General features: G+C 42.9%; 1 protein-coding gene across 1 annotated transcript in view; it reads left to right on the forward strand.

Annotated features, from left to right (window-relative positions):
• Nucleotides 1–23,461, forward strand: part of LOC146866036 (annexin A1-like) — a 190,871-nt gene extending 167,410 nt beyond the window's left edge. Inside the window, exons 11-15 of the mRNA XM_085640226.1 lie at nucleotides 1,507–1,600; nucleotides 10,392–10,487; nucleotides 13,347–13,405; nucleotides 17,186–17,308; nucleotides 23,405–23,461. Coding sequence (XP_085496352.1) covers nucleotides 1,507–1,600; nucleotides 10,392–10,487; nucleotides 13,347–13,405; nucleotides 17,186–17,308; nucleotides 23,405–23,461 — 429 coding nt within the window. The remainder of the gene's footprint in view (nucleotides 1–1,506; nucleotides 1,601–10,391; nucleotides 10,488–13,346; nucleotides 13,406–17,185; nucleotides 17,309–23,404) is intronic.
• Nucleotides 23,462–24,691: the final 1,230 nt, after the last annotated feature.

Raw genomic sequence — 24,691 nt, forward strand, 5'->3', positions numbered from 1 at the left:
AATAATGATACTAGAGTATAAAACCAGTAATGCATAATCCAGAGCTGCATGCGAGAAACAGCATGATGGCTTAGAGATAACTCTCTGCAATTCAATGGTGATAAGACGGAAGTACTGTGCTGTGCTGTAAGTAAAGTTCCTCGTCCCTTACCAGCAGATTTCTGGCCAGTCTCTGCAAATAATCCCCCGCTGCCTGTCAAAACAGCTCGTTATTTAGGAGTACTACTAGACAGTAATCTACAACTGGACTCTCAAGTGAATAAAACAGCGAGCACCTGTCTATCTCTGCTCCGAGCTCTTCGAAAAAAAATACTCCCTTTTCTACCAGCTTCAGCTAGACCTCAAGTGGTAAGGAGCATTATTATGAGCAGATTAGATTACTGTAATGCCCTACTCCTAGGAGCTCCAGCTTCCTTGCTAAAAAAGCTGCAAATGATACAAGTAATCGCAGCTAAGCTTGCATTAAACAGACAATGCAGAGCCTCAGCCTCGCTTGCTCTAAAAGATCTTCATTGGTTACTGATCGCGCAGGTAGTTCAGTTTAAGGCACTCTGTATTGTCTATAGGGCAGTGCATAAAATGGGGCCTAAGCTCCTACATAGGAAATTCCTCTGGTATTCTCCAGCTAGAAGCCTTCGCTCCTCCTCAGCCAATCTGATATGCATTCCACATTTTAACAAATCTCGACTGGGTGGCAGATCACTTAGTCTTGTAGCTTCCAGACTCTGGAATACACTGCCAATCGAGCTCAGACAAATGAACACTCTGACGCGGCTTAGGAAGGAATTGAAAACTAGACTTTGTCCCAGAGATTAATCTTTAGCCCCTTGATCTGACTTTTCAAATTTCAGTTACGCACAGTGCCCCTTTTTAGTAATCTCAGCGCCAAGATACCCGGTGGGTGGCAGCCGCGCTATATAAATGCTACTTACATTACATTTTCCAGCCAAGTAGCAATGTGAATGTTGTAGAATGTCATCAATGGTGACATATGTTGTTCCATTTAGGACTTCCAAGGGACACGGAAATGAATTCTTCCAAGGATGTGAAGGATAGTTCACTTCTTTTCTTCCTGAATCTCAAGGAAAAGTTCAGAATGTTCAAATATTAGAATGCCAGTGAGATTATGGGATGGCTGGATTTAATTGTAGAAGTTTGTACTAAAAACGATCCAGGATATTGCTCAAGGGGAGGAAATCATGAAGGAAGGGGGAGAAGTAGGGTGAATAGGTTTGGGATAATGCTGGATAGGGGGATTAGCAAGTGGAAAAGAGTTCTTTGCATCATTGTCTGGTATCATGATAGGTCAGCAGATACTACTATGCAGTTAGATTTCCTATCATTAATTTTCACCCTAATTTTACAGTAAATTTCAGCCGCCAACACCTGTATTGAATCAAGCACAATATGAATAGATTTTGCACTTAAATACAGACCAAGAAATGCATTTTATTGAACCCATCCATACTGAGGAGTAATACGTTATTTTGCTTTGGTTTGAAATAGGCCTTGTATGAAGCTGGTGAGAATAGAAGGGGGACAGATGTTAATGTCTTCATCAACATTCTTACAACAAGAAGCTTCCCACACCTTCGTAAGGGTAGGTATCAGTGAGATCTTACACCGCAAGAAGTCAGGAAATGCATGTGCAATTGATATTTATACTCATTCAAGTGGGTGAATAATAACATTTACAATGGTTATTTGAATGCATACATTACTTAATGTAAAGCAAATGTATCTGAATTTTCAAGTCGCATTGCACATGTACATATAAGTACATATTAAGGAATATGCTTCATAGAAACTACACTGTGACTAACAACCACTTTTCAACTCAAGAATCGATGAACCCCATGCTTTTGTGGTTGAAATGCTTCTGATTTGCATAATCAGATGATTGGCAACCACAAAGCACAATTCGCAATATACAGAATGAACTTTGACAAGTTTCAAACGTTTTTCCGACTTTCAATGTGCCTTTTGCAACTCATTCCGAATGACAAAGATAAGGGGCATGAAAGGGGCACCCACACTAGCGATTGACTGATTACTGGCCTGATGTTGAGATCCTTTCACAAAGCTAAAGATAATAAGTGCTAATAGGACAATATCAACCATTTGATTGGTGGCAGCTTGCAATTCGGGAAACAGGCATTTGTTGAGGTTCCACCCCAAACACATTCCCCGAATGCCATTTTTTAATGCACACTGTTGCTTTTAAAACATGTTGGCCATTTGAAAATGGGTGGACAGTGCTCTACTGTTTCTCGCAGGCCTCCATCCATGAATGTGCAGGCAATTACAAGGGGCAGCAAACTGAGGCGAACAACCACATTTTTGCACATGTTCACTTTGTTCATGAAACACCCCACAAATTTGCTGAAATGTGCCATTTCTCATTTCAACCCCTAGTTACCCTTCATCTTATTTTTGCTTGTTAAAAAAGGAATGACATTGATGCATTCAAACCCAAGTAAAAAAAAGTTTTGAAATGAATACGCACTCAGTATATACCTAATCATTTATAGGTTTTTCTGCCTTTCCTCATGCGTGTTCGTGTGAGCCAATTTAGACAGGTGTAGACAGTTGGTAATCTATTGAGCATAGATAAAGTTTTAGATGAGCAGCAATTTTTCTTTTTGAAAATGAGTCCTCAAACCTTTAAATAAAAAGTAAACGCAAATATAGATATTTGTAGAGGAACTAACCATTCATTGTGTCAGTTGGATTCCCACTGCAAAGACATTGACTGAGTAACATAGACCTATGCAAGTTTACAATGCATATTAGCCTTCAGCCTCATATGTGTGAAACTTCTTCCATCTCAAAATGTAAATGGTGTTTAGAAAAATGATCATGTTTTTAAGTACTGTCTGTTCACTCAAGAAAATGGTTTAGTTTTTCTTATGGTGCTAGAACACTAGAGTCCGTAAGACATGATCTTTCCAATCAGACCAGATTCTAAATGTTGCATGTTAAGCAGAAGAAAACATCTTGCATCTTTTTAGGTCATGACATTGACAAAGCGGGAGACTCTCCATCTAAATAAGTGTGTACCTTTTCATCTGCATGCTTATAGCTGGTGGGTTGAAAATGTTGAGGCAAGGTGATGCTTTGATAATCATGGTAATTAAAATAGCTTAGGCACAAAAATGAAAAAAGAGGATATTCCTAGTGATGAGGTACAGTGAAACAAGCCATTTGGCTGCCCACTCATATAGGAATCAAATTTATTGTTTGGTTAATAAAAACCATAACAAAAGGTTATTTTGTGTATCATTGTCGGTACAGCACCCATTGAAGTCCACTTTTACTGAGTGATTCAGTTCATTATACTAGTAAAGTAATTTATATGTATGTCAGTCATACAAGGATGAACAAGATTGGTTATAGCAAAAACATGTACATTCTAGAAAGCTAGAATGGCAGTGATAATAGCCTAAGACAGGGTGGTAAAAAGTGCAGTGGTACGGATCACTGATCTGAGGCATGGGTACGAGTTAGTCAGAGCAGCATTAGACTGGTGGGCGGTTGGTCCTGCCATGCCACTGGATATTGTCAAGTTTCTTAGTACAGTCAGCAGTCATAGAATTTTAAAAATGTTGGCTTTCTCTGTGTAACAACAAGGGTCTTAAGTGGTCGGTTGAGCTGAACCTTCCCTTTTGGCAGGGGGGTTGCTTACGGGCTCCAGTGGTGAATAATAAGTCTGTAAGTTTGTATTTGTATTTGTAAGGAGATTTATATAGCGCATGTATACCGACAGGTCTCTTAGCGCTGACAGAAGGAGATTTGCAAAGTTAGCCCGATAAAGACAGTCCTGGTCATAGGGAACTTAGAAGCTGTCTCTAAAAAGCAGCGTTTTCAGTATCTTTCGAAAGGGGAGTAAGCCTGGTTCTTTCCGTACGACGTCCGGCAGTTGATTCCAAAGGCGAGGCAAGATCACCGAGAAAGCTCGCCCGCCCTTGGAGGCCAAGTTGCTTCGGGGACAGACCAGATGAAAAGCGTCTGTAGAACGAAGTAGGCGTCCCGGAATATACCTGGCCAAACGATCCCTAATATAACTGGGAGCGTGACCATAGAGGGACTTGTGGGCGATACATAGGGCCTTGAATTCAGCGCGTTGTCTAACGGGCAGCCAGTGCAGCTTTAGAAGCAGAGGTGATGCATGAGACCTTCGAGGAAGGCTAAAGACTAACCTAGCAGCATCGTTCTGTGCCACCTGGAGCCGGTTAGTGAGTTTCTGCGGGAGACCTAGGTACAGCGCATTTCCATAGTCAAGGCGAGATAGAATAGTAGCCGAGACTATCGTTTTCATGGTAGAAGTGGACAGAATGGGGGCCAGTTTCCTCAATTGCCTCATAATACCCGAGCAAGTGCCCACCACAGAGGAGACTTGATGGCTTAGTGAGAGTTCTGCATCAATCTTGATTCCCAAGCTTTTCACAACTGGGGATGGGCATGGAGGAGTCCCAAGTTCTTTGGGCCAGAACAGGCCACCCCAGGAGTTGTTAATAGTTGGGATGACGAGGACCTCCGTTTTATCCGGGTTAATTTTCAGAGAGTTAGCAGTCATCCAGCTAGTTGTGAATCTTAAAATGTAAAAAAATATGGAACGCTTCACGAATTTGCGTGTCATCCTTGCGCAAGTTCTATATCGCCAGTGTGTCCCACTTGTTTTGTAAGACTCCCTGTGCATTTTTGGGATTGATAAGCACCTTGTGTTACCACTTAGTCACCATAGAGGCGTCTGTGGCCCTCCAATTGATCCTCCTGACTAACCTTATAGCTTCTGGGCATGTGGAAGAGTCCACTGCGCGATATTTGGCTGCTTTTGGAACTACTAGCTACAGATTTAGAGTCAGGGGATTATGGTTGCTTTCACCCCTGTTGGGAATCTCAATGTTGGCAAGACAATTTGCAAGGGTTTTGGACAGGATGATGTAATTCATTGTTGAGATTCCTTTAGAGGTACTGTGGGACTGGTAGTGGTGATCCTGGTCCTTGAATGCTAGTTCCACGGATATCAGTTTAAAGGAACCTAGAAAACTGTTCATTTTTCCCCATTGATATTTTGAGCAGCAGTGCTAGGATTTCCCAGGTCCCTGATGTTGACGTTCCCTGTAAGCAGGTCTTCATGAGAGAGGAATTCAAGAAGGATGGCTTCTAGGTGGCTACAGAGATCACTGACTGTGCGCTGTCTTGGTGCTTTCTGTATGTTGTGATAGCAGTAGATCAGGAGCAAAGGAAGATTTTTATTGAGAAATTGGTAGGCCTGTAATTGTTGCCACTTGCAAAGCCGGGGAGTTTGGCTTTGGAGCACAACTTTGATCTTGCTGTAGGCAGATAATATCGCTTTTATGTAGGAATGCCACCACAGATTTTGATTCTAGAATTGTCCTCAGACAATCCACATTCAATGATGTGACTATGAGCTTTTGCTCAGTTGGTGCTTTCTGAGTTTTCAGGCAGAGTGATTGGAGCTGGCTATGAATAGTCCTGTTAGGTGCCCCATTGAGGATCTACCAGCTGGTTCCACCTGTCATTGTTGCTTGCTGTCATGTATCTTGCATTTCTTTGATTTTTGGTGCATAACACTTATAGAGCATTAGCTGCCTTTGATGCGCTTGGTAGCCAGTCATGGGTGGCGCTTCACCCCCCCCCCTCTCAGAACACTTCTGTGTTGCATAGTGGGCTCCTACGGCAGTAGGGCATGGGGGTATTTCGGTGGGTGGAGCTTTAACAGCTTGATGCCCCATTCCTCAATTATAATTGATTTTTTTAGTATGGCATCTCTGGGATCAGCTCTTTCCCATGTGATGATTGTGGCATCCAGGGACCTTTTTACAGGTGATGGGCGATCATTACACAAGTTAGTTCAGCCGATGCAAGATCCTTCAGTGTTAAAATGTATTTAAACAAGCGTAACAAATTACCCGTGTTTAATACGTCAGTGGCACCCTTGGGGGTGTAGTGTGGAATGAATGCCAGTCCAAAGTGGTCCAGGGTCCCTGCATATGTGAATTCCCCTGATTTGAAGGTTGAGTTTCTAGACCCTGTTGCGGCTGGAAAGCTGCGGGGCAAGGTGCGCCTGGGGAGCTACTGAGTTGGATATGTGGGAGTCCGCTAATTGGCCCGCTTTGTCTCCAATTCTGAGCTGTTGGTCCATTTGTTGTGTGTGACTGGGTGTCCCCCCAATTTGCCTTCGAGCATTGGTCTGCTGGTGTCGATGTTAGTTGTGGCTGTCAAACTATCTGTTTTCACCGGGTGTTGGATTGACCCATTGCTTAGATGGGCTTGTTCCAAATTCTCGTCGCTCAGCCCAAACCATTTATTTGTTTTTGCTTGATTGCAGGGTGCAACAGGCCAGTATGTATTTTGGATGCTATTTGCATGGCCAGGAGGGCTGGGGGGGGCCTTGGTGAGAGGGACCCTAATTGCTGCATCTGAGTGAGAGGGTATTCTGTAAGCACTTGATTCTACTGTATGTGCCCTGTGTCAGTTAAGAATAGATGCACACTTACCCCATTCCCGTTTGAAGGCTGCACACAATAGATCCCATAGGTGCCCACCATGGGTTTTTTTAATGCAGAGGATGGGCTCGTAGAAACAGCCTCTGTGAGCCGCCCCTTCCATCCTGTGACTGGGGGTGTTGGATTGCTTTGTTTCTAGTATGTTGCTGAGTGCACCAGTACGTTTCTGAGATTCATTAGATGCCTTTGATGCTATTGATGTTTCAATTGTGGGTATAAGAATCAATATGAACCCAGGTGGATTGGTGCTAACTGCTGGTGCCTGATCCAAGCCAGTCCCCAGAGTAGTCACTTTTGAATGTTTTTTCCCTGTCCATTGGCAGATCAGTGCAGCTGCTGCCTTTTATGGTCTGGATTGAAACGTCTCAGAGGAAAGCAGAAGGTCTCGATGAATTTTCCTTGCCGGTTTGCATGCTTGTGCCTATCATGTGGCCCAGGCTTGATTTAGGGGCTGTGTTTAATATGGGTAAGAGCTTAGTGGACTCATCTTCTTGGTCTGCATGAGAGACCCTGGTAGGTCCTGTGATCAGGGATCTCTGTTTTGTGAGGCACTGTTTTTTTATAAATATTTTTCCAATACCTTTTTTACTGTTCTTGAAAGTTTGCTACCTGATGGGATTGGTGATTCAGGAGATTGAACTTGTGTGCTCCTTCTGGTTGAGCTTCAGGGGAGTTAGGCCGCAATACTGACCAAGGTATGAGTGGGCTGATTTAACAAAGAATGGGACCTCTGTTCAGTCCCTGGTGAGGCCAGTATTACCCCATCTGGGGAAGTGTTGTTGTTAATGATGATTGGGTTGGGTGTAAGAGTTTGGTTTGGGGAGGATGCACTACAAATTTTTCCAAGGGCACGTTCCAAACTATTTACACTGTTCATTAGAGACCAGAGTCTCTCTGGTGGAGAGCTTCATTTTTCGAGCAATGGGGAGTATGAGCAGAGTTGATCCACCACTTCTTGCCCAAAGAGATTTTTCAGTGTACTTAGCCTGAGTCCCAAGACCATTTAGCTGGAGGCGATGGATTAGGTTAGGTCTATCTGAAGCTCCATCTTTTGTGATTGACATAGGAGCACCCTGTCAATTGTATCATGCTTGATGCTAATAGAGGACAGAGAGGCCAGTGTAGGGCTAGGATGCCCTGCAGAAGGAGAGACTGGTACTCCTTGGTGAATGGGACTTCTGGTTCTGGGTTTGAGGTCATTACTAAACGCTGGAGTTTGTGCCATTGATGCTTCCATCTGATATTCTCTTTGAGTTTCCAGTGTGGCATGGAACTGGTCTGGTAGGTTTCCGAGTTCCTGATTGGATATACTTTCCCTCCTAGACTTTTTAGAAGGGGATTGAGCAAAGTCTGCCTCCGGAGAAATTTCAGATGGCTTGGTTTTTGGTAGTGTAACCCGAGAGGAGAGGGTGGGTCTCGCTGCAGTGGACTTCCATGATCACTGTGACTGCCCGTGAGCGATGTTCACTGTACAGGGTTTCTCTTTCCAAGCCCCAGTTTTTAATGCTCACTTGATTCAGAGAATGAGTATCGCTCTCTGTTACTGTAGACTCTGGGGCAGTTGTCTGGAGGGTTGCTTGAGGATAGAAAACAAGGCTCTCCTAGCTGCACTGGGTATCCCGTTGTAGTCCAGGGCAAGAATTTGACCTACAGGGCTTTTATCCTGATTCCAGTTTGCCCTCCGAGCCTATGCAGTGTGAGGATGATGAGGAGAATGATGAACTGTTAAAGTCCCATGAACCCAATGAGGTTGGTCGGTGGGGATACCTGTTGGGGATCTTAGTAAAATATGTGTTAACCAGTCTTTGCACAGGCGGTAGGGCTCCTTGGGTCTGGGTATTTTTGGAGAACCCGCTTGTCAGCCCAGAGGCTTTTTTGGTTCGGACTTGGTGAGCGTTGGAGGAGCCATAAGTGCAGCCTCTTGCTTCTGCTCTGCTATATCCTGTTTTCTTGATTCATTTTGAAATGAAGTCAAAGTACTGGAGAGGGGGCACCCAGATGTAATACGAAAGACGTCTGAGTGCTCTGTGAGTTTTTTTCAGGTGAGAACTTTCCTTTTGACCATTTTGCCACAGATTTGTTGAACACTTGTTTAGTAAGTTCTCAAGGAGCATGATGTGCTGTGCAGATTTGGCCTCTACAAACTAGTATGAAGATGTGAGATGGTGTGTGGTGAGGATGAAAGTAGCGTTGCCTTTCCTCCCGGTTAGTTTTTAGCCCCCAGTGGGCCCTGCCTGGAGTAGGGGGGAGGGAGAGTCACAAGACCGCTAGTCTCAGAACTCACTCCTGTTTAGCTCCTCCAACAAGACCAAAACTGCCTTCCAAGTTACATGCTTTGTTCGGAGCTTTCACTGGACACTGGACACTGCTTATGTTATTCTGGGCTCTCACAGCTGTTGGTGTGCGCTTGTTATGCTGGCCTCCTGCTTGGTGTTGCTGGTGGTGACTGATAACTCCTGTATGACAGTGGGGGGTTGTTGCCCAAGAATCCCAGTTGGCTGTTATCACTTGCCACTAGCACCAGAGGAGGTGAGCGGCAGCATTACAGTTTCCCTCAAGCTGCACCCATACCTAGCTAGACCTCATCTACAGGCCGTCGGGCTCACTCTTCCAAAGGCTGAGTACAACCCCTGAGCCCACACACTCTCTGTCCTCCACTAAACATTGATGCTCCACTCCTCATTATGTTCCAGTGTACTCCTTTCGTACTTGCGGTTTGAGGCCAGATGGCTGGAGTCACCCAGGGACATCCAGAATCCCTCAATTGTACTGCCGACCTCATTGCAGCATCCCAGCAATGATGGGCTGATGGAGACAGCAGGCAGGAAACTGCAATCAGTGGTGCCAGGGAGCTGTAAGCCTGACTCCCTGCCTTGCCCAGTCCACACTGCTCATGCCACATCTCCCAGCCACTCCCGATCCATCCTTGAAATGGGGGTTCAGGGTTTAAGCTCGGAGTCATGGCTTGGTTGCCTAAGCTTATGGCTGACATTTGCCTGGCTTCACTTGCCATGTTCTTGGTTGAACACGCTGGTGGCTTTCACAGCCTTCATGGTGGCCTCGCGGCTGCCTTCGCCAGCACTGGTTCTCATGACAGGTCACTTCCTCCGACCTTCCTCCGACTTGGCACATGTCACTTCCCACACTCCAAATTGGTCAGATAGTTGGATGGATACCACCGACACCTCATGCTCCCTCGGACTGTTGGAGGAAGGTTTACATTAAAAGGAGAACATTGTACTCCATTGTTGTAAACCTGGATGTCTGCCCACCTCATAATTTATTGGGCAGACCTAGAGTTGCTGGTGAAAGGATGCCCCATCGTCATTGCGACAAAATGCCCTTTCTGCCAAACACTAAATCGGGCCCTCTCTGTCCTTCTTTTCTCTCTTTTAAAATTATATCTGCTTTGTACTCATCTTCTCGTCCACCTACACTGACATTAGCATTTCTCCATTTACCGTCATTCTCCACAAACACGAATGCTCACATACATTTTAGTTGCAGACAGCCTATGCTCTACTATAGCAATAAAAACTGTATTGTGGAATAATTGACCTTTCCAAAAATGAGCAGTTTAATTATATGTGATGACATCTCCAAGAAGAGGAAGGCTTTACTGCATTCTCTTTATCCTTATTTACCAATCACCCCACTAACCCAGTGAAATCATCTCCTTTTGTCCGAACTGGGGAGAGGAAAAAGTCTTCCTTCACTGGTAGCGGCACCATTCATATAGTGTTGAGGGAATGATATGATGTTATTTCATGATCATGGAGAAAGACCTGAAATCAAACACTGTATCAACTGTGAGTGATGTTTCACTTGGTTTTATCTTACTATTTAATGTTTGCACAGTCTTCCAGAGATATCCCACCTATGGCAAGCATGATGTGTACAAGGCGCTAGACCATGAATTGAAAGGGAACATTAAAAAATGTCTGACAGCCATTGGTATGTATTGGTTTTCCCTCAAAATTTGATCTCTGAATCAAAAAGTATCTTATTGATGTCTCTTTTTTTATGTGTGAATTTCGAATCAAGGAAATGTCAGGGATAGCATAGCTAACACCACGAGGTTGACCCACCCAAGACTCCTAAAAGCCTCCTATTTAGAGCCAACGAGCTAAAACAAGGCTAAGGTCCATATTACACAATAGTGCCCTGGAGGTGCAACAGGCATTTGCTCCTGCTATGCGTGCCCCCGGGGCACTTTAGTATTTCAGAAGTGGCCACAGATGCTTGTGCAGCCCCTTCTGTAATACTTAAATTGCTGGTGCACATACAGCGCCAACCCTTTCTGAAGAAGGCGTTCCCTCATTTGCATTGGGGAGTGACCCCATGCAAATAAGGGAATCTCTTTGCCTCTGTGCGTATGATAGATGTGGGAGCAGAGGCAAAGAAGCTGTCAGAGGGCGCACTGACAGTGCCCCACCTAAAAGTTGGAGCACTGTAAGTGCGACCCCTGATAGGAGCCCTCTGGAGGGGGAAAAAGGGGTCTATGTACCTCCTGGACATCCCCTTGCAGGTGGCTACAGTTACTCACTGCATTCACTGCACTCGCCTGCAAGGGGATCTCTAATCCCCTGTAAAAGTGCAGGGTGGTTGCCACCTGCACATTGAAACATAAAGGAACTGCTTCAAAGCCACTTCTTTTTTTTACCTGAGTGAACTGCCCTGGGGGCAGCGGATTCTATGATGCACCAGGCACAAACAGGGAAAGCGCGCCCTATACAAAATTGGGACCTAGAAGTACAAGGAGCATTGAAAGTGAACATCTCTCATAGGACTCTATTTACATTTAGTTCCGTTACAGATTTTATGATCTCTGAGACCAGGGGTTCAAGACCCGAGGTACAAGAGGTCAAGTAAAGGTTACCAGCTGTTTCTCTTAACTGCATCTACTCGAGATACTTTCACAGTATGGAATGGCTATGGAATAATAGCAGTGTCCATATGTGTATTTTTACCATGGACCCAAGCATGAGCATCAAGCAGGGGTTGCCAGCCAAGCAGCTGCTCCCTCTGGCTTGACATTCGAGGCACCAGGCACTTTCCTTGGTAGTCCTGGCTTCAGAAATGGAATCATTTTTCTAAAACAAATAGAGGCATCTTTGGATGTAGGCATGAGCCGGTCGGTGTGTGTTTGAAGAGGCGATGCAGATAATGCGGGAGTTGATTTTTATTCCCATCATCTCCACAGCTGTGGTGTATGCACAGGTGCCATACTTTGGGTGACAAGTAAATGTGATTAAATGGAGAGAAGGCAGAGCAGCACAGATTTTAAGCTTGCTTCATCAGAAAAAGTAGGAGAGCAAGAGTACAGTCAAATCAGCTGGATGTGAAAGAAATAGTGGCAGGAAACGTCAGCTAACGAGGTGCATCATGCTAAAGCAAATGATGCCATGATCTGATAACAAGACATCACAGTATGCATGAAAATCTCAAAACGCATGGGGACAATTTCATGGACCCACAGAATCCCCAATTTGGGTTTACACCTGAATCGGGATTCTGAGTTTAGTGATAAAAACCCTACCCTATTACAGTGGTGGGGGAAGCTACATGTATACGGCAGTGATTTGGATTTTATAGGTGAATATTGTTTTGTTTTGAGGATGGTGTGAAATATGAATGTGAAGGTGCTTTTGAGGGACCTCTGTGTCTGCACTGGACCTTGGTGCAGTGGACTTGCTGCGGCATGGAGGTGGTGATCCAGCCACCGCCACACCAGCAGTCAGACTGCCGTATACAAATTTGGCGGTCGGACCGCCATTGCACCTCTGCAACTGCCAGGGAACCGTTGTCCTATGGCCGTCTGGGGCAGCAATATGCTTGGGGGTGCCGCTGTGGCACAGCCAACCATATTATGAGTTTTCCCAATGCCAGCCTTTTATGGCTGGTGGTGGGGGAAACAAAGAGAGCCCTGGCCCATGTGCACCCGCACCTGCATGTCATGGACTGCTCCATCCATGCCATGCAGGAGCATTGATTGGCAGTCCCACAGCGGTGCAGTGATAAGGCTCACTAGGAGCCTTTAAACTGCACCGCCTTGGGACCACCACGCCGCACACCTACCAGACAATGAAATTGCTAGTTATCTAGCAGGTTCTCGGCGGTTGACTTTGGTAGTGCAGGAGCGGGGCGGCGGCATGCCTCTCCCCTCCTGCATCGCCCAAGTCAAAATCAGCCCTAGAGAGAGCATGGATGGATGGAAAGAGAGAGTTGGCACGAGTAGACAAAGGGAGAGGGTTGGTTTGAGCATTTTGCCAGGGCTGCTTTTCTTCCCCACTCCGGCCCTGCCCCAGTAGAGTTCAAAGGAAACCGGCACTAATACCAAAGTGAAGACATTGACGAAGCCTGAACGGTGAATTCTTTGGGCACGTAAGAATAGGATAGCGGGCGGCTGTGGCGCAGTTAACATTGAATGGGGGTCTGGAGTGTTTGTGTAATCCTGGAGGGCTTGTGAAAGTGGATTTCGTGATGATTATTATAGATGAGGCAGATCTTAAAAGGTCTTTAATGTAAGGAGGAAGAGCCAGGCAGTGATGGACAGACACAGAGCCTCTCATGCATAACTTATGACGGAAAATGCTCATTTTCACAGGTATCAAAAACATGAGTTTGTATGAAATATCAATCAGGTTTTTTTAATGTTTGTTATCGGTAAACTTAATTTACATCGTGATATCCATTCTCTTCTATAACAATGTAATAAAAAAATGCAGTAAAGAAAAGCATGGGTGTGAGCGTCAACCATGTTTCGAATTTCTGCTCCTGTATTAAATATTTTCTTCATCGTTGTCGTTGCAGTGCAATGCGCAGCTAGCAAACCAGCCTATTTTGCTGAACGGTTGTATCATTCAATGAAGGTACTATATGTGAATACATGTCTGAACGTTTTTCTTACTGTGTGTGTCAGCTGTAAGGAAATGGAAACAAATGCATTTCAATAATTTCAAATACCGCTTCAAATACCTTTGCTTTTGCTTATTTGAGCCGTATTAATGGTCTGTGAAGGCCTCGACAACACAATTGTATAATCTCAGGCAGCACCTCATCTGAGTGCGATACTGCTGGACAAAAGCAGCGTTCAACATAGGAATATTCTTTGTCAAAAGGAACCCTAGGTGAATAAAGCAATTATTCAATTTGTTTATCAGAGCTCTGCAATAATAAATTTACATGAAAGCTTCTCTGGTCTTGAGGTGTTGGTGGAAGAAGACTTCATAGTATGGACTATTTTTATACGAAGATAAGGTAGCTAGTCTTTGAACCTGAGTCGTTGGACTACACCTTTTAGATGCAGCATGTTCAGGGATGTGGTGAAGAGCCCCGTTAGGAAGGGTGAAGTGAACATCAAGATTTGTATTACTTTGTTAATGTGTTTGGTAGGTTTTCTGGTGATGCATTTATGAGAGAAGCAGAAGGCTTCACTGGGGGAATACTGTCTATGTTTCCCGGTTCGAGGAGTGGAGTTTTTTTCTTGTTGTTCTGGCAGACCAGTATCAGTGAATCAACGATTTGTGGTGGGACTGCACCTAATGGTAATTCACCAAACTGGTATGTGATTAGCTGAAAGTTAAAGCAGAGGGCAGGCAAGAGTAGTCAGAATAGATGAACGTGCTTCACTCAGATATGAGTAGGGCACCCAGGGTCATTTCTAAGACAAGTATGACTAGAGACATATTGACATTGGTGCTGAGGCTATTAAATGACCAAGGGCCCGATTCACAGAACTAATTTAAGACAAAATCCTAAACGTACTACTTTTGGTATTCATAGAAGGCATTTAGTAGTAGTAAGTTAGGATTTTGTCTTAAGTCTGTCTTAAGTCTGTCTTAAGTCTGTCTTAAGTCTGTCTTGAGTCTGTCCTAAGTTTGTCTTAAGTTTGTCTTAAGACTGTTAAGACTATTTTCTCTACTGCCAGTCACAAAGCGAAAGGGGTCCCCAAGGAACCTCTTCCTCTTTGCGAGTGGCTTACCACCTACTTGAAGTAGGTGGTAAACTGCGAGTGTTTTGCAACCGCAAATGCGGTCGCAAAACAATGGTACATTGAAGTATGACTCGCTATTAGGAAGGGACGCCCTTGGCACTCCCCTTGCTAATAGCAAGTCTCAATCCTATTTTGCAAGTCTGTAATAGGTTACTGACTCGCAAAATAGGGCATGTACATAGAGCAGATCTATTTTGCGATCACAAACGGGCTGATTTCCCGTTTGTGACCGCAAAAAAAAGGTTGCACATCTGGCCCTTGGTGTTTTAAAAGGTGTAATACATACTGAATGCATAGATATTCCACATAAATTGTCTTAATGTGTAAATATGACTCAGGCGCAGACAATTTTATGGCATAACATTTTCCTAATCCTGCCACATCATGAACTTGGGGGCAAAACTCACAGCAGGCAGAATCCAGGTGCTGAGTTCAAGGTGGGTGGATCCTTTTCTATCCGTGAGGCTCTGAGCAGTAGACCAGCCAAGTAGCCCTTGGACTCATGTTGGTGGCCTTGGGTTCAAGACGCAGGTAGAGTCTTTCCCACTCAGGCAGCCAAGCAGCAGGGCAGAAGTCCTTTGCAAAATAGCGCAACAGTTCTCTGAGGCTTACACAGGTACAGAGGTCTACTGGAGAGTTGGGCCAGAGGGTCCATTATTTATACTTGATGCCCACTTTGAAGTAGGAGATGTTTCTAGAGTTTTCCACTGCCAGAGGTGCTTGAAATTTCCTCACTCCATGCTCTGGCTCCAGTTTGACTGGGACAAAAAAGACTAGTGTCAACTCCTTTGTGAGTTTTTTCAGGAAGAGCCTTTGTGATACGCAATTGTGTAGGTGACAGTTCCTCTCCCTCATCAAGTCAAAGATAGCCCATCCTGCCACCACTTAATATCCCTTTGTCTCACTGTCTGGGAGCAATACACATAGATCAACTGTCAGCTACACTTAGTCAATTGACCCAGGACACAGGCTTCTGGCACCAAATGGTTGGAACAAGAAAACTTCAACTTTCTAAAAGTGGCATTTTCAGAATTGTGACTTACAATCTGACTTTACCATTAAAGAGGGATTTTAATTGCAGTTCTTTAGCCACCAAACACGATATTCCTACCTGCTCCAAACTAAAACTTATCCTATGGGAGAGGTAGGCCGTGCAGTAGTGAAAAACAAATGTAACATTTTTTCACCACCAGGACATGTAAAATGTTAAAAGTACATGCCCAATGTTTTAAATAGACTAGGCTGGGGGTGATGTATATGTACTACAAAGGAATGTTTAGGCCTGGAAAAAGGTTTTTTTGCCAGGTCAAAATGGCAGTTTAAAACGGCACACACAGGCTGAAATGGCAAGCCTGAGACATGTTTACAAGACTACCTAAGTCAGTGGCACAATAGGTGCTGCAGGCCCACTAGTAGCATTTAATTTACAGGCCCTGGGTACATGTACTAGCACCTTACTATGGTATAAGTACATTCAATACACCAATTGGTTATAAACCAATTTCACCATGTTTAAAGAAGAGAGCACACGCACATTAGTACAGGTTGGCAGTGATAAAATGTGCATAGTTCTAAAGCCAATAAAAGATGAAGTCAGCAAAAACAGGAGGTTGGAAGGCAACAAGGAAAAGCCACACTGAGGATGTCAGATCCAATGACTGTTATAATGACAAGGCATTATTCAAGAATGGAAACTCTTTGAACCTGATTCACCAAGGTAAACTTAGACCAAAAGACTAAGTTTATGAATTTCGGTATTCACAAAGGTAACTTATGAGCAGTATCTTTACATCTGTACTCGTAGCGGAGTTTCCACACTTGGGGTGGGAATTCCACACTCGCGGCTGAATCTCCTCTTGAGTGGGAGATTCCACACCACACTTGGATCAGAATCTTCACACTCAGGGCGTAATCTCTGTACTCTGGGCGGATCACTGGCCCGAGTGCGGGCGTAAAGATACTACTCGTAGCTCACCTTTGTAAATACCGAAAAGTAGTAAAGCTAGACTTCTGGTCTGGACTTAGACCAAAAGTCAAATGTTACCTTTGTGAATCAAGCCCTTTGAGAGGAAAGTACGGCACCAGTACTAGTTCAACTGATAGTCAAGGAATGGCTGTTAACTTTGATGAATGTTAGTTGCCAATGCTTTACGGTATGGTACATTGGGTAATCTTTTCCTAAAAATCAATAAGCATAGTCTGGAATCCGTCGAAGGAATCCAGAGGCAATGATGGTCATAACAAAAGCTTGTATCCTGAGACAATGCAATCCAGTATTTGTCAATTTGCAGTAATTCACTGCCCATATTCTAATTCATTCTTATCTTGATAAGAAAGGACAAGCATTTTGTTTTCTTCTTTCCTTTGGTTTGGGTGGGCCAGGGCCTAGATGCAAAAGTGTTCATGAGATATATGCTTTTTAAAGTAACTATCTTAACATAAAATAATTCCACAGAAAGGTGAACATGTTATGTTCAAAGCACCTAAATTAGAATTTTCACAAACACAAAAGAGCTTGTTTTGATGCTAAGCATTAAAAATGAAAGTAGAAAAATCAATTTGATTTGATTAGTAGCTTGAAGTAAATTTCTACAGTGCTTTTATAAAGTGCACCTAGTGGTTTATATGTAACAAAAATGAGTTGCAATTTCAATAGGGTCTTGGAACTAGTAACAGGAAATTGATAAGAATTATGGTTTCCCGTTATGGCGTTGACATGAATGAGATCAAAGCGCATTACAAGGGGATGTATGGCAAAACTCTGCGGCAAGCTATCCGGGTAAGTGTTTCATGACTTTCTAATGTTCTCCTTTGTGTTTTTTTTAATTTTGCACTAGCACATCAGTCTTGAGGAACATGCTTTAATTGTAAAATAATGAATTATTTGTCACTGTTATCCAAGAGAAGACTGCATTAGTATGATCATTTATGTAGGAATTGTTTTTAGAGTAATCCACCTTCTGGTACAGAGCAGTTACTTCTGACTGAAGCTAAAAAGGCAATAATCTAGTACTCCCTTTAGGTCTTGGTGGAGGGAGGCTGCACACTCTACTCCACCAAGGTCCCACCTATGACCTCTGTGATGCTAATTAGCGGGAGAACACAGAGGTGTGGATACCCTCTTTTACACGATGTGATCTCCCCTCCTCCATTCTCCTTATTTATTTATTTATTTATTCATTTTATGCGTTTTTATATAGCGCAGACTTTACGCGAAGGTGTCAGAGCGCTTCACAATAGGAACAGTAATGATACATGAGGAGAAAATTACAAGTGAGCATGTTACAAAAGCAAACGCTACGTTACATGAGGCAATAGTGACAATTGTGCATGTATCAAGAGCAAATAAAATACAAGAGGTAGCAAACTATACGTTACAAGAGGAAAAAGTGACATGTGTGCATGTTACAAAAGCGTACAAAGTACAAGTATAGTTTTAATACTGCAATAAATGGCAGTCAAAACACAAGAACAAACGTTACGTTACATGAGGCAATGTGGCAATTGTGCATGTATCAAAAGCAAACACAATACAAGAGGTAACAAACGATTCGTTACAAGAGGAAAAGTGATGTGTGCATGTTACAAAAGAGTACAAAATACAAGTAGAAGTATAATACTGCAATAAATGGCAGACACTCAAACCACAAGAACACACTGGGAAGGCACTTCTATAGTCATGGAGAACAGAATTTCCTATAATGGAAGGACTTACTCCAGATAATAGAGAGGGCGTGGATTAAATTTGGAAGTGTCTTTGAAGGAGGAGAACTTTGAGGTCAGTTTTGAAGGCCTGGGAAGAGGTGGTGGTCCGGAGCTGAGGTGGAAGTGAGTTCCAGATTCTCACTGCATTGCCTGAAAAGGATTGGGCCATCGATCTTTCCTTCTTGAAAGTGGGAGGTTCAAGCAATACATTTTCCGCATTACGTGATGGTCTAGAGCCTCCAGAGAGTTTCAGTTTATTCGCCAGGTAGCGAAGAGAGGAGGAGTGCAGGGCTTTGTGGGTGATACAGGCAGTCTTGTAAATAGATCTTGCCTCGATGGGAAGCCAACGGAGGGTGGATAAAATGGGTCTTAAGTGGTCACTACTTTTGGCCCCATATATGAAACAAGCTGCTGGATGGAGAACAGATTTAAAAGGGGACAGGTGGGATTTGGGGAGGCCAGTAAGAAGAGAATTGCAGTAGTCCAGTCTGGAGAGAACCTGCGATTGGACCAGGGTTTTAAGGTCTTGCTCCAGGAAGATGCGACGAATCCCCCAAAGAAGGCGCAGTTGGTATCGAGCAGACTTTGCAATGGAATTGATGTGGGAGAGTAGATTGAGTTTTTTGTCGAGTATGACACCAAAGGATTTTGCGCTGTCGACAATGATGTGTTTATTGTTAAGTAGATTCATCTGATCCATCCATGATTGAACCGGAGGAGGAGAAAGTGAGGAGTAGAGGAGGAGGAATTCAGTTTTGGAGGGATTCAGAATCAGTTGATGAGTTAACATCCAGTTTAGAATGGAGGCGAGAGTAGAGCTTAGGATGGAGAGATCGTGAGTGGAGGCCACCTTAAGGTAGATTTGAGTGTCGTCCTTATAGAGATGATGGTGGATCCCGGATTTACTTAGGAGATTTCCCAATGGTTCTAAATAGAGATTGAACAATGTGGGTGCAAGTATAATAATGTGGCAGTATGTGCTGCCTGATTCTACAATGGAATGGTGGTAAGGCAGAATCATTTTTGGTTGGTGGTAGCCTAATGTGCTCCACATTCAGGGACTCATGGGACTGGCTGATACCCAGGTATGGGAGATGCCTCCCACACACTGGGCCACCCCAGTAACCCTAAAGAACAACTTCATAAACTTTAGGAATCAGTACCATTAAAAAAAAGATGACATTCAGGGAAATGTTTTTCAAAAACTGGTTAAACCTCTATTTAGTGAAATATTTTGTTCACATTCAATTTTAATTTGTTAATTAGTGTGCATAAATGTTTTTTTATAGGGGATGTCACTGTCAGGTAGCATTCTTCAAACATCACAATCATTTCAGTTTCATGAAGGTGCAAAAGTGGGGAATTTGAAAGAATTGAACAAGTTGTTTTTGACCAGCATGAAACAAAACCAGAGCATAAGCAGCGTTTTGCTAACCTCTGCTCTACATCTTGGCAACCAACTGTGCTATTAAGTGTAATTGTGTGCAATTTCTATGGAGTACGATCGAGCCTATAAATATAAGTATATTTGATTCCTTATAATGTAGCCCTACGGAAAATTATGTATATCCTAAAATAGCTTTTTTCCCTGTCTTCTTTTCTGTGCCAAGATTTTGGTCATGTATAGGAGATTGAGATAGACCACTGGAACACATAGATAGACATTTGTTATAGGCCTTGTCCGCACGCAACCCTTTCTCTATGTGTAGGCTCCTAGAATGCCATAGTTTGCATGTACCAAAAATAAACAAACTATTGTGCCCAGCATAACAGTGTTAGAAGTAGAAAGATGATGTAGGATTATATGTTATAGGCCTCAAGTTATAGAGGACAACTACTACATCTAACTGACATGTTATGCTTTATCGAAGAATATTATTCAGAGTTAATCTTACATTTTTCACAATTATTGGCATCAGTGTGACTCTGTTATAGATATACCTACAACAGATTATATTAATTGTTTTCATCGGCAATACACACCCAGATCAAGTTAAAATAGCTGAGGAAGATATTTCTAAAAACATGCCTGGTCTTGAAACCCAAATTATATTTAGAAACCCAAGAAGGCCATAAAACCTTTAGATGCTTGTAACAGCTGAAGTTCTTCAATACCTGAATTTTCCCATTCACTTTGCTCGTTTTAACTTACGCAAATAAAGCATTTTGCTTAATCTGCCTTTATGAAGAATCTCAATGTGGGATTTATTCTAAGGACCATACCCCTCTGGTGTATGATGATCATTGCATTACATAATTACAGCCTTCTACGTTGATATCACTCACCACAGGTATAGTGCTGCTGCTATGTAAAGATAGAAATTTAATTCAGGAGAGACCAGTCACCCTTAACTAATGGAAATGACCTTTCTTTTAAACTGGACTTTTTGCTTTCCCTATCCAAAATAGAGGATGTGCATTTTCCATTCAGGGTTTAAAAATACAAAGGATGCGAAATGCTAGGGAGAGATTGAGATAAAACCAAGGGGCATGATTCACAAACGTAAACTTAGTCCAAAAGACTAAGAGTACGACTTTTGGTATTCACAAAGTTAAGTTACGAGTGGTATTTTAACGTCTGCACTCTGGCAGACTTTCTGCACTCGGGGCAGAATCTCCTCCCCAAATGAAGAGATTCTATCCTGCATTTCAGTGAAATCTCTGCACTAGATCATAATCTCCACACTCGGGCGGATCTCTGCCCGAGTGCAGAGATTCCACCTGAGTGCGGAGATTCCGTCCCAAGTGCGGAGGTAAAGATAATACACATAACTTACTTTTGTGAATACAGAAAACTAGTAAAGTTAGTCTTTTGGTCTAAACTTAGACCAAAAGTCTAACTTAAACTTTGTGAATCAGGCCCAAGCATGGGTGCAGGATGGCCATTTGTCTGATATTAATTTTACAGAACAGATATAGAAGATACAATGCTATGTGGACATTTATACCTCTTAGGTGTGGCACAGTTACTCCTGGTAGTTCCTTTGTGGTAGACTGTTGGGATGCATGGATTGATATGTCTGTAGTCTACACATTTATTCCCTCTCCAATATCGCAGAAAAGTCATTGATAGCTTTGATCTTAGGTTTAAAAAAGGCAGTAGTTCTGACAACAACCAAGGTATCATCCATGTATAGCCATCTTTTGAAAAAACTTTTATTGCTAGACTGTACTCCATGAGCTGGTGTCTGTGGATACACTGGGTAAGTGGTTAAATGTAAATGGTTGCAATAAGAGAGAGGATGTGTCTTAACGGCTAGAGTGGTCAACTTCAAGGGGAACCAGGTTTGAGTCTGTGCAGGGACGCTCAACATCCTGTGATTCTGGGCAAATTACTTAATCTCTCTGTGCCTATCAAAAATGAAAGTGTCTATCTGCAACCCAGCGAGTGCTTATGTAAAGCATTCTGATACCTTTGGGTCAAGTTTGTGCTATATAAAACTCCCGAAAAATAAATATGTAACCAAGAGGGAGATCCTCTTTTGACCATTGCCTCAAAACAGTTACTTTTACAATGAAATGTACTTGCTATTACAATGTGAAATATTAACTTGTCAAATAATTACTATTTAATATTCAATAATTAGACTGACATAAACAGGTTTCACAGAAACCTTTTTCAACTGGTACACATCAATGCTCGTGGTTAGTCAACACATAGTCACCCTCACACATTTACCTAGGGGATCAGAGAATTTAGTTGTCATATTCTCAAGAGATCAATATTCTCCACTTTTCTGTTAAATTTGTGTGTGTGGCCTCTCACAAAACTCCCCCATCTGTCAGGAGCCTAATTTTAAATATATGCTGATGCCACAAAGAATATCTTCAGGTTGTCCAAAGTCTCTCAAGATGATGTGAGCATGTGAGATCCTGACTCGCTGGCCAACTGTTTACCAGCCAATGATGGATGGGAACCAACTTTCTTAAGCGTAATCCACCCAAAACTGAGCTCCTCCTTGCCAGCCTGATATTTCCGTCTGAAGCAAACTGGCCTGGCTGCGAATATGGACCTCCTGCCTTTGCCAGCTAATCAGTCTATAATCTGTGAATCTATTTTGACAGTAATAATAATTTGGCTTGGAATATGTAGTCTTCCAAAGATAACAGCATCTGATTTCTTCAGATCAAGTTCTTGAAGATAACAATAAATTTAACAACAGTTTCAAATTCTGCTATATTCCATTCCTGTCTGCACAAAGACAACTTCATCTATCTTGACAACCAGTGAAGTATAAAAGGCAGCAGCATGGCTGACAACGAAGCATCCTAGAAGGGAGCATATCATCCTTATACTCTGTCAATTACCCTAGCTGCTCATTGAAAGCAGGGTCTGCTTCTAGGACATGGCTAAAACACTTAAAGCTATCTCTCTGAACACATCTGAGATTCTTTATGCCATATTTAAGTAGGACACTCCTAGATGGTCTTTTCCTTCTGCAAATCAAACTCTCCTCTGTGCTCCTTCCTAGTATTTTCCTTATAAAAACCCATGTACATTCACTTTGCTGGCATATGCATCAGCCATGCCTTGAATGAACCAGAAAAAGTTGTGACTCTTCAAAATGCTTAAGTCAAATATCCACTCATGTGGGAATTTCAAAATTGTAATCAATTTGCGGCCCTAAAATAATACACAATTTTCTCACAACATTTGTGATACATCATCTAATTGATTGTTGGGTGCAGGACTGTTATCCAGCAGGAATGATGCACATAATATGGTAATAACGATGCTACTAATAGTGCTGAACAGTTGCAGATCAACCAAAATCTACTCTGTAAGGTAAGAAGGGGAACCCATCGGCCTTCTTCATTCACATGCATTTATATCTATTTATTTATTTGGTGCTTTGCTTGGCACTAAACTCATTCACAGATTTCAAGGTGCTATACATTCTAAGACACATACATCACTTTCATAAAGAGGCAGAGGAAAGAGAGGCAGATAACCAAGAAAACTCCTGAAAGGCTGGAATTATCAGTACTGGCTGAGGAAGGGGTTGTGTGTGTTTAGGTCCTTTCCAGGTTAGAGAAATGTACACTGCTTGAACTACCTGAAGTGTGGCATTTAAGGATCTTGTGTTTTGCCTTCACCAACCATCGGATTTAGTTTTTCTTGTTTGTTTAGCAACGTTAACTCAATGTGGTTATATCTTTACATTCACAGGATGACACCAAAGGAAATTATGAATCAATTCTTGTGCATTTGTGCGGAAGTGACTAGGCAGCTTTGTTCCTGTTAATGCAACTCAATTTCTTTTCAAAGAACAAGTTGTGTGTTTGCTTCAGCTATAAGCAAATAAAACGGTATAATACATATCAAATAGTTCCTTGATTTCTTGATTTTGTATGCAACCTTCAAAAATGTGAAAGTGGAGTTATTTTATTTGCAAATGCTTACTCTTTGTAGAGTCTGTGATTTATGCAACTTACAATTGTTACATGAATGACAAGGTCCTGTTAATTACAAATGTGAAGCTGAATACCCTATTGTGAGAAATTGGGTTATTGGTTGAGGAGGATGAAGCCTTACAGAAGCAACAGCTACAATCCTCATCAAGGTGAACCACTAAAAGTGACACAATTTGCCTATGTTTAATCTTCTTGTAGCTTGGCACAAATGCCATAAGACTTAATTTAGAGGTAATGTGTAAAGTATTTATGTAGCACTTAAACAGTAACAAAGTAGGAACTGAACACCAGGCCTGGGCGTAGTGGGCGTAGTGGGGCTACGTGGAGCAGCGCATAGTGTGCCCAAATCTACGCACACTCACACTCTCTGCGTAGCCCCACTACGCGCCGCCTGCCTCCCGCCCGCCCTCCTTTTAAAATAATGTAAAGTATGATAAAAAAATTAAATATAATGACTTACATGCAGCGCGGTGTCTCCGGGGCTCCCTCTTCCTCGTTGACAACTTCTTTTCCCAAATGCGCATGCGCGGACGCCCGCGCATGCACATTGCTTGCAAGAAATGTGCATGCGCGGGCATCCGCACATGTGCATTTGTGAAAAGAAGTTATCGGCAACGAGGAAGAGAGAGCCCCGGGACGCCGCGCTGCAGGTAAGTCATTATATTACATTTTTTTATCATACTTTACATTATTTTAAAAGGAGGGCGGGAGGAGGGTGGCGGGCGGCAGGCAGCTCTGCTTTGCCCTGGCGTGTGCGTAGCGCTGCCTACTTCAAAAACTGCGAAGCAGGCAGCGCTACATACACTCCGTGGGCGAAGCGGAGTACCACACCCGGGGTTACTGAACACAAGAAAGATTCCACAGCAATATAGAATTATGGAGTATATTGTGATGAGGTATGATTTTGTTTTATTTTTAAGTGACAAATAACATCTGAAAGGTTGTAGACATCTAGTCATGTGAGACAAAGTTAAAGTCAAAAATTATGGCTGACTGTGATGGAATTTAGATTGGATACATGATGTGGATTGGACCCGATCTC

The sequence above is a fragment of the Triturus cristatus genome, chromosome 2_1 (genome assembly GCF_964204655.1).
Source record: "Triturus cristatus chromosome 2_1, aTriCri1.1, whole genome shotgun sequence".
NCBI lineage: Eukaryota > Metazoa > Chordata > Amphibia > Caudata > Salamandridae > Triturus > Triturus cristatus.